This window comes from Acartia tonsa, chromosome 11 (assembly GCF_053477335.1).
Source record: "Acartia tonsa isolate MP-2025a chromosome 11, ASM5347733v1, whole genome shotgun sequence".
Taxonomy (NCBI): Eukaryota; Metazoa; Arthropoda; class Copepoda; order Calanoida; family Acartiidae; genus Acartia; species Acartia tonsa.
This window is the reverse complement of record NC_137270.1, coordinates 18,477,208-18,487,774: the sequence shown is the minus strand read 5'-3', so window position 1 is coordinate 18,487,774 and position 10,567 is coordinate 18,477,208. Positions and strand designations below refer to the sequence as shown.

The 10,567-nt window shown below is 35.4% G+C and overlaps 1 protein-coding gene across 1 annotated transcript in view; it reads right to left on the bottom strand.

Moving 5' to 3' along the window:
* Positions 1–2,516: 2,516 nt before the first annotated feature.
* LOC145332729 (uncharacterized) overlaps positions 2,517–10,567 on the bottom strand; it is a 29,040-nt gene continuing 20,989 nt past the window's right edge. The window contains exons 13-14 of the mRNA XM_080177773.1: positions 3,988–4,091; positions 2,517–2,710 (exon numbers count right to left, since the gene is read on the bottom strand). Coding sequence (XP_080033899.1) covers positions 2,577–2,710; positions 3,988–4,091 — 238 coding nt within the window. The 3' untranslated portion in view covers positions 2,517–2,576. The remainder of the gene's footprint in view (positions 2,711–3,987; positions 4,092–10,567) is intronic.

Sequence of the window (10,567 nt, the reverse complement as noted above, 5' to 3'; positions counted from 1 at the left end):
CCAAACGTCAGAGTGGACAAACACAGGAGTGTTAAAATATCAATTTTGTTAAGTATTTCTATAAAGATTAGGTTAGGTTAAGATATAAATGAACAAATAAGCCCCCTGCAGGGGTTAGGCATTTAAAAAACCTATAAGATGTTCTAAAATGGGTTAGGTTAGGTTAAGTTTCAACTCCAATGTATGGGACTCCTGCGTTTGTCGTAGGACCTTATTGTATCATAGCATATTATTGAATATTTTAAAGAAAACTAATACTATATTATTATTAAATAAATTCTGTGAATTTAACAATTTAGTGTGTCTTTGAATCACACCTGAATCAAACGTCCTTAAGACAACAAACAATTTGATTACACGACCTTTTTCTGGAAGTCTTAACTGTGCATTATGGCGGGTTCATATCGGAATTAGAGAAAGAGGTGTTATGCAACAGATAAAACTAACTTAAATAAAATATCTGACCGAAAAAGAATTTTAAAAAATTGAGTTTTAGAACTCCACCACTTAAAAATGTATTTCATTAATTAAAAATATGCAAAGATGACATTCAAGCCCTCTCCACTTATTATCTCTGTTCCTATTAGTGCTAGAGGGCTAAATATTTTTTGTGCATTTCCCCAGTTTGATAATGAATTTCCACTATAAGTCAGTCAAAGTCATATTTTGCTTCCTTACCCTTTATTTAGTAATCTTTTACCAATGACCAGACAAATATTTGTATAGCTATTTGTAAATGCGAATCTAAAATTTATTGAATCAGAACTATGGCTTCATGGTGCTCCCATGAAAGGCTTAAGGAGTAGAATCAGGAACTTATGTCCGTTTCAAAATATCTCGTCCCTAGCCATAGAAATGACTAAAAAAAACATCATTTTTAGGATTTATTGAGAATTGTCCAATTTGTAGAAGTTTTTTTGAGATTTTTTCAGGCTAGGAACAAGATTTTTTGAAATGGTCAAAAGTTCCTGATTCTACTCCTCAATGCCTTTCCTGGGAGCAACATGAAGCCATAGTTCTGATTTAATAAATTTTTGACACCTTTTTACAAATAGCTATACAATTGTATGTCTGATTGTCAGCGGCTTTAAGACTTAGAATACATTTTAAATCATCCAGAGGTGTATTAAACTCATAGAAATCATTTGCAGATCCCCGCTTTGGTCTCAGAAAAAAAATGTCCAAAATCGACCCACCCTACTGTGCATGGTAATGAGTTGTGCCTGTTTTGAGCCAAGACAATTCCCCTGCTCTAAAATGTCACGCATCTGACGTACCAGCAGTATGAACCATTTTATTGTCTTTAGTTATGACGTGTTCATGAGTCGAGATTCGAAAGTATAACCTCCCTGACGACGAGCGAATAGCACTATGTGTAGATCCACGGTCGCAGGTACCTGATATAAATTTTAAGTTGAAACAGATTTTAACATTGATAAAAGCAAAGCTTCGATAAAAAATATTTAGAGTGTAAAAAGTAAAAACTTAGTGGACACAATATTTATTCAAGGGTACAAAATTACATATTCTTGTTGCTAATTTAGTAAATATATAATGCTTTGCTTTAACTATTGTACCTAGTTGTCATACGAATCATTGTTATAAAACTCAGATGAATAAATAAATTATATCATACAATTTTTTTTCTCAAAAAAAGCTAAAGAATTAGCATGTTTTAAATGGACATACTTACTTTCTAGTAATGATTATAATGTTGCTACGCTTTCCAGATCTTACTGGTACTAGAATTCGCATCAAAAGATTTAACTTCTTATGCATGTGGACAACTTAAACAGGCATACATTATTATCCGTTACTTACGCACAGACGGACGAATAAAAAATGCTACACTTGTGCTCAATTTTTATGCAAATAAACAATTATTGATTTTTAAATGTGTATTATACAACTAATACATACATTAGAAATTTACTAAAAGTTTTCACTTCATATTAAACACATGAATATTTATATCACAGCTTATTTATATCATCTTCAGTATAGTAAATTGTATTAAAATGTTTAAATTAAATAGTGTTTATGGTTAAATATTCCTGGTAACTATTATCACAAGAAATCTATTAACTTTAAAAGCTGCTAACGGCAAAACGGTGCAAAGTATAGATTATGTACGCACACAATCTTAACCACAAAAGAAGGCCTACAAATAATCTGGTATAGTAATAACACAGTGCACATAAATGCACAAAAAATACTTAATTTATGCTTTTTTACTTTAGCGAAGCTTTCTCTATCCATCATTGGGTTATTAGCTATTCCAGATTGAAAGGACTTCTTAAGCCGCTTAAAATGATGTGCGGGCATGACACGTACGGTCAGCCGTTTGGCAGCTAGCAGCATTTAAAGTTCATAAATTTTGAAGATAATCGGTCACCAGAAACATTTTACCGTTACCGTGAACTGCACTAAATATTTACAGATATTAAAATAAGGTTTACATACAATACAATTTGTAAATATTGTAGTTAAATTATTTTTTTTACAAATTAAAATAGTTTGAGGTTAAAATAATATTATTGATTTTTGTTCAGTTTTAATATTAAAAGCAAGTTAATTTATATTTTCTCAATTATTTGATCCCCATGTTTTGATTTTTTGTTGACGGTTTTTGTTATATTTTGTGTACAAGAATCATAGATTTTATCGTGGACTGTCATAAGAAGAACACATACTAGCACAATCATGGATCCTGAAATTAATGAAAATGTTGTTAATTCTAGACATTTTTTTAATTGTTGGCTCAAAAATTTTGGAATTTTTATTAAATTTTGATCTGTTGGTCAATTAAGTTGGTTGACCAAACATTTAAACCACTAATTGTGTGTGGGGAATCCATAATCTAGTTTTAATAGTAACCGAGAAATTCTTACTGGCGAGCCTGCTGTATGTGACACATTAACTTTGAACTAGCGGCTACGCCCCTAGAGGCCTCTAAAAAATAATATGCAAGTTTCTACGATACCTTGCAATGTTACAAAGGAGTCTCTATGCGAGAAAAAAAAAATTTCGATTTATTGTGATTTCTCTTGGGAGGGTTGTGGTACCCTTCCTCAAAATAGTTATAAACCTTCCCGGGACCTATGAAAAGCCTGTTAAGGAGAGCCCGATCGGTTCAGCGGTTAGCGAGATCCTTCGGTACAAACACACAGACAAACAAACATCCTGTTACTTTAGTATAAGGATAACTAAAGGGAACCATATCTCTCCTTTTCTGTCCAACAACCCGGGGCTTTAGGTTAACTAACACCGAACTGCATGATAATGAGTTGCGCCTGTTCTGGGCCAAGGCATTACCCCTACACTGTTGGGGAGCCAGATGAAAAAATTTTATTTTAGTGTTAGACAAAAATGACTTTGCTATTGCATCAGTAAGTACGTCTAAAAACGCCCTTTGCAAATTTTAAAATCCAACTAAATCTAATGTTTGAAAATTTTAAGTTCAATTTTCATCCTCTTAAAGTTACCGTACAATCATAACAAGAAAAGCAAAGATTTTATATTTAAAATTTTGAACAAGTTTGCTTCTATAAAGTTATTAATAAAACCACTCCTGAAAGGAGTTAATCAATGGCCATTTGTATCAGCTGCTTTGCTGGTCACGGAAATTCAGCTTTAAATAAATCATATATAGAGTATTTTTATGAAAGACTTTATAAAAGCAAAGTTGTAAAGAACTTAAAAATATGAATATTTGTATTTCTTATTATTGATGAGTGTAAGCTCTTAGGGGATGAAATTTGAACTTGAAATTTTCAAGCTTAAAATTTTCTAAAATTAGATTTAGTTGGATTTTAAAATTAGCAAAGGACGTTTTTAGACATACTTGAAACAATTGCAATGTAATTTTTGCATAACACCAAAATAAACTTTTTTCACCTGGCCCCCCAACAGTGAACATCTTAGAACCATTTTTAACTTTTTTAGGTATGATTGTTACTAAAAAGAGGTAATATTACATTGTTTTACCTATTACACTGAGATATTCTGGCAACTTTTTGTGGTAGATGGATTCCGTGATAAAACTGAGGATAATCTCTGAAGCTCTCAACATGTTTATCAAGGTTGGATCTCTGAAAATAATATAAATCATATCAATTTATTTAAAACTTTTAGTTTTTTTTAAATTTTGAAAATAAAATCAAGTTTACTATTTCATAGGGCAAAAGCCTAAAATAAGGCCAACCTCCTTTTCGTAAATAATATGACATTAATCCACTTAACCAAATTATTTTGAAACAAACTTTACAGCAATACATGGTGGATGTATATGAAAATCTATTGCACAACAAAAAAAAACTTTTAGCTCTGCTGCCAAATCCAATAACTCAACAATTATAGACTCAATTTAAAATCACATTTTTCAACAATTTGCAGTCAAGACTATTTTATAAATATAAACAGTAGCGATGGGTGATTTAACAATAAATATATAAAATCTAGCGACCCAATAACTTAGTGGTTAAAAAGAAACATATCTTAGAAATTCGTTTAGTTGGACGAATTATTGCGTATGATTGGCCATCTAGAATGATATAATGGGTGTTAAAAAAATCGTTCGCTTCACATTTTTCAATATAAATCCTTAAGTTTTGGTCAAAAACTAACAAAAAATTACCCAAATCATGTCCAAGCAATGACTATCAGAAAACATTGATTTTGATTTCTACTTACCTATCCTGAGCACTACAGCTTGAGTCCTAGCCCTTGTGGAGAAGATTAAAATCAACAGATCGTCTTAAATACTAGAAATCTTGTAGATAGATCCCATAATGTTCAGAGTTTTTGATGGTGCATGTAAAGACCTTTCTATAGACACCTTAACCAGGTTAATAACTCAATCCTAGCCAATTTGGCATAAAAAAGACAGACCCATCAAACTTTGAGACACGACGGGTCTCTCTAGTACTTGATGTTTGACAGATCTTTCTTTTTGATGCCAAAATTTTTAAGATTGTGTTAGAAACCTGGTGTCTATAAAAAGATCTTGACATGCCCCATCCAAAATTCGGGTATAGTCCTTTCCATGACATCGCTCCATATGGGGCGATGATTTTAATTGATCGCCTCTTATGACAAGGGGCGATGTATTGGCTCCTTGAAAGGAGCGATTTAATAGCCCCTTATAACAAGAGGCGATGTTATGACTCCTTGAAAGGAGCGATTTGATAGCCCCTTGCCCTAAGAGGCGATTAAATGATCCTTTATCGCTCCATAATCGCTCCTTCTAAAGAGGTAATGATATGTCCTCTTATCCCAAGGGGCTATTTAATAAAATATCGCCTCTTCATGGCCCCTTCACTATTATATATATCTTAGTCCCTTGATGGCCCCTACATCGCTCCTACATCGCCCCTTCATCGCTCCTCCATCGCTCCTTCTCCAAATTTATATTACATTGTACTTTGATGGCCCCTACATCGCCCCTCCATCGCTCCTACATCGCCCCTTCATCGCTCCTTCTTCAAATTTATATTACATTGTACTTTGATGGCCCCTACATCGCCCCTCCATCGCTCCTACATCGCCCCTCCATCGCTCCTACATCGCCCCTTCATCGCTCCTTCTTCAAATTTATATTACATTGTACTGTGATGGCCCCTACATCGCTCCTACATCGCTCCTACATCGCTCCTCCATCGCCCCTTCATCGCTCCTTCTCCAAATTTATATTATATTGCAACTTGATGGCCCCTACATCGCTCCTTCATCGCTCCTACATCGCTCCTTCATCGCTCCTTCTCCAAATTTATATTAAATTGTACTGTGATGGCCCCTACATCGCTCCTACATCGCCCCTTCATCGCTCCTTCTACAAATTTATATTACATTGCAACTTGATGGCCCCTACATCGCTCCTACATCGCTCCTACATCGCTCCTACATCGCTCCTACATTGCCCCTTCATCGCTCCTTCTCCAAATTTATATTACATTGCAACTTGATGGCCCCTACATCGCTCCTACATCGCTCCTACATCGCTCCTCCATCGCCCCTTCATCGCTCCTTCTCCAAATTTATATAACATTGCAACTTGATGGCCCCTACATCGCTGCTACATCGCTCCTCCATCGCTCCTACATCGCCCCTTCATCGCTCCTTCCACAAATTTATATTACATTGTACTTTGATGGCCCCTACATCTCTCCTCCATCGCTCCTCCATCGCCCCTTAATAGCCCCTTACCTTAATTTATATAAAAAAGCCCCTACATAGCCTCTCCATCGCCCCTTAATAGCTCCTTACCTTAATTTATATAACATAGCCCCTACATAGCCTCTCCATCGCCCCTTAATAGCCCCTTATCTTAATTTATATAACAAAGCCCCTACATAGCCTCTCCATCGCCCCTAATAGCCCCTTACCTTTATTTATATAACAAAGCTCCTACATAGCCTCTCCATCGCCCCTTAATAGTCCCTTACCTTAATTTATATAACATAGCTCTTACATAGCCTCTCAATCGCCCCTTAAAAGCCCATTACCTTAATTTATATAACATAGCCCCTACATAGCCTCTCCATCGCCCCTTACCTTAATTTATATAACATAGCCCATACATAGCCTCTCCATCGCCCCTTAATAGCTCCTTACCTTAATTTATATAACATAGCCCCTACATAGCCTCTCCATCGCCCCTTAATAGCCCCTTACCTTAATTTATATAACATAGCCTCTACATAGCCTCTCCATCGCCCCTTAATAGCCCCTTACCTTAATTTATATAACATAGCCCTACATAGCCTCTCCATCGCCCCTTAATAGCCCCTTACCTTAATTTATATAGCATAGCCCCTACATAGCCTCTCCATCGCCCCTTAATAGCCTCTTACCTTAATTTATATAATCCTTACCTTAATATATATAACATAGCCTCTCCATCGCCCCTAAATAGCCCCTTACCCTAATTTATATAACATAGCCCCTACATAGCCTCTCCATCGCCCCTTAATAGCTCCTTACCTTAATTTATATAACATAGCCCCTACATAGCCTCTCCATTGCCCCTTAATAGCCCCTTACCTTAATTTATATAACATAGCCTCTACATAGCCTCTCCATCGCCCCTTAATAGCCCCTTACCTTAATTTATATAACATAGCCCTACATAGCCTCTCCATCGCCCCTTAATAGCCCCTTACCTTAATTTATATAGCATAGCCCCTACATAGCCTCTCCATCGCCCCTTAATAGCCTCTTACCTTAATTTATATAATCCTTACCTTAATATATATAACATAGCCCCTACATAGCCTCTCCATCGCCCCTAAATAGCCCCTTACCCTAATTTATATAACATAGCCCCTACATAGCCTCTCCATCGCCCCTTAATAGCCCCTTACCTTAATTTATATAACATAGCCTCTACATAGCCTCTCCATCGCCCCTTAATAGCCCCTTACCTTAATTTATATAACATAGCCTTACATAGCCTCTCCATCGCCCCTAAATAGCCCCTTACCCTAATTTATATAACATAGCCCCTACATAGCCTCTCCATCGCCCCTTAATAGCCCCTTACCTTAATTTATATAACATAGCCTCTACATAGCCTCTCCATCGCCCCTTAATAGCCCCTTACCTTAATTTATATAACATAGCCTCTACATAGCCTCTCCATCGCCCCTTAATAGCCCCTTACCTTAATTTATATAACATAGCCCTACATAGCCTCTCCATCGCCCCTTAATAGCCCCTTACCTTAATTTATATAGCATAGCCCCTACATAGCCTCTCCATCGCCCCTTAATAGCCTCTTACCTTAATTTATATAATCCTTACCTTAATATATATAACATAGCCCCTACATAGCCTCTCCATCGCCCCTAAATAGTCCCTTACCTTAATTTATATAACATAGCTCTTACATAGCCTCTCAATCGCCCCTTAAAAGCCCATTACCTTAATTTATATAACATAGCCCCTACATAGCCTCTCCATCGCCCCTTACCTTAATTTATATAACATAGCCCCTACATAGCCTCTCCATCGCCCCTTAATAGCTCCTTACCTTAATTTATATAACATAGCCCCTACATAGCCTCTCCATCGCCCCTTAATAGCCCCTTACCTTAATTTATATAACATAGCCTCTACATAGCCTCTCCATCGCCCCTTAATAGCCCCTTACCTTAATTTATATAACATAGCCCTACATAGCCTCTCCATCGCCCCTTAATAGCCCCTTACCTTAATTTATATAGCATAGCCCCTACATAGCCTCTCCATCGCCCCTTAATAGCCTCTTACCTTAATTTATATAATCCTTACCTTAATATATATAACATAGCCCCTACATAGCCTCTCCATCGCCCCTAAATAGCCCCTTACCCTAATTTATATAACATAGCCCCTAAATAGCCTCTCCATCGCCCCTTAATAGCCCCTTACCTTAATTTATATAACATAGCCCCTACATAGCCTCTCCATCGCCCCTTAATAGTCCTTTACCTTAATTTATATAAAATAGCCCCTATATAGCCTCTCCATCGCCCCTTAATAGCAAATTTATATAACATAGCCGCTACATAGCCTCTCCATCGCCCCTTAATAGCTCCTTACCTTAATTTATATAACATAGCCTCTCCATCGCCCCTTAATAGCCCTCCATCGCCACTAAAAAGCCCCTTACCTTAATTTATATAACATAGCCTCTACATACATACAGACAAAGATCCTGTTACTTTATTATAAGGATTAAAATAAAATAGTTATTAACCTCCCCAGGACCTATGAGAAGCTACCCTATTAAGGAGAACGATCTCAGGACCTATAGGAATCTTCACTGTAAAGGAGAACCATATTGGTTCAGCGGTTAGCAAGATCCTTCGGTACAGACAGACATTTATACATACAGACAAAGATTCTGTTAATTTATTTTAAGAAATACAGATAAAATTGTTATAAACCTTTCCAGGCCTAAAACCATCTCAGGACCTAATTTCTGCCGTTGACAACTCGAGTTAAGTTACTATATTATTTTTACAATGTTTAACTTATCTGTTATTATTGGCTGACGAAAAGTTTGGGCAAAAAAAAAGATTTATTCTTCAATGAAATATCTCTCCAGTATAATTTTGGCAAGTGCTAATTTATTAAGAATAAAGTTTGCCACAAATTTACCAAAAAATCTCATTGTCATTTCGCCAGGGAGGATTAGGATAGTTCCCAAAGTGTTATAAGTTGGCTTATCCAAGAGTGCTGTCTAGTCTCCAAAGTTTTATAATACCGTTTTCTTATTCGTTAGATTAACAACCTTGGGGACTTTTTATTGTTTTGTGATTGTTTAGTTCATTAAGTTGAGTGTCTAAATGTTTCAACCACTAATTCTAAACTAAATAAGGGGTAATTTTGTGAATCATCAATGGGAATAATTAATATATAAACATACATATACATATATACAGTGTTTTTTTTTATGAGAGCATTTTTGAAAGCAATTTTACCCTACTTATAGTTATCAGAATTTAATGAGTAATGGCTTATTCTCTTCGTTTTTTATAACCATTAACAGAAAAGCAAAAAATATTTCAGTTTTTATTTAAAAAGTACAGTAAATTCAAAATTTCAAAACATGGGTGTCAACATCTAAAATAGTTATTTCTCGCATAGTATTATAAACGGCTTTCCGCGGATATAAAAAGTACAATTATGAGATTAAAACTGGGTTTAATCTTATGATTGTACATATCTATATTCGTAGAAAGCTGGATATAATACGATGCTAGACATAGTTTTTTCGTATGGATGAGAACCGGTTCCTATCCACCGGATTCAAATGAATACGAGAAATGGTTTTAGCGCATTTTTCTTATGCTCAAATCTTCTACCCTTTCCAAGAATGGAGGGAGTACATTGGGGGGCCAGTATTCCCTCCCTGGTTGAGATATGGCCTTCAAATTTCAAAATGTTCTAGTACATGTCACAAATAGTATCTATATAAATTTTTAGCTCTATATCTCAACTTTGAAGCGTTTTGCAGCCATTCTTGCAAAGGTAGATTATAAGAAAAATGCACTAAAACCATTTTTAGATGTTGACACCTAAGTTTTAAATTTTTTAATTTACTGTACTTTTTGAATAAAAACTGAAATATTTTTTGCTTTTCTATTAAAGGTTATAAAAAAGAAGAGAATAAGCCATTAATCATTAAATTCTGATAACTATAAGTAAGGTAAAATTGCTTTCAAAAAATTTCTCATAAAAAAACACACTGTATATATGTATATATATCATTTTATCGACAATCGTCTTATCCCTGTAGATCTCTGATTATCAGAGCATTTTTGAAATATTTGCTGCTTATTTTTTGGCTGCCTTTGGCAAAATAATTTTTTTCATAAAAAATGTATACAAAATTATCGTATTAATTTGGTAAATATATCATTGCACTTGAATTATTTTTAAGTCACTAACGGCTAATCCCATAGATGACCCTAGGAGTACTTTAATGAACAGATGTGGTGGAGAGGGGGGGGAGGGGGAAGGTTAAGAATTTAAGGGAAGTGATACCTTCCGGGGGCTGAAAGTGTTGGTCCCCTCCCCAAAA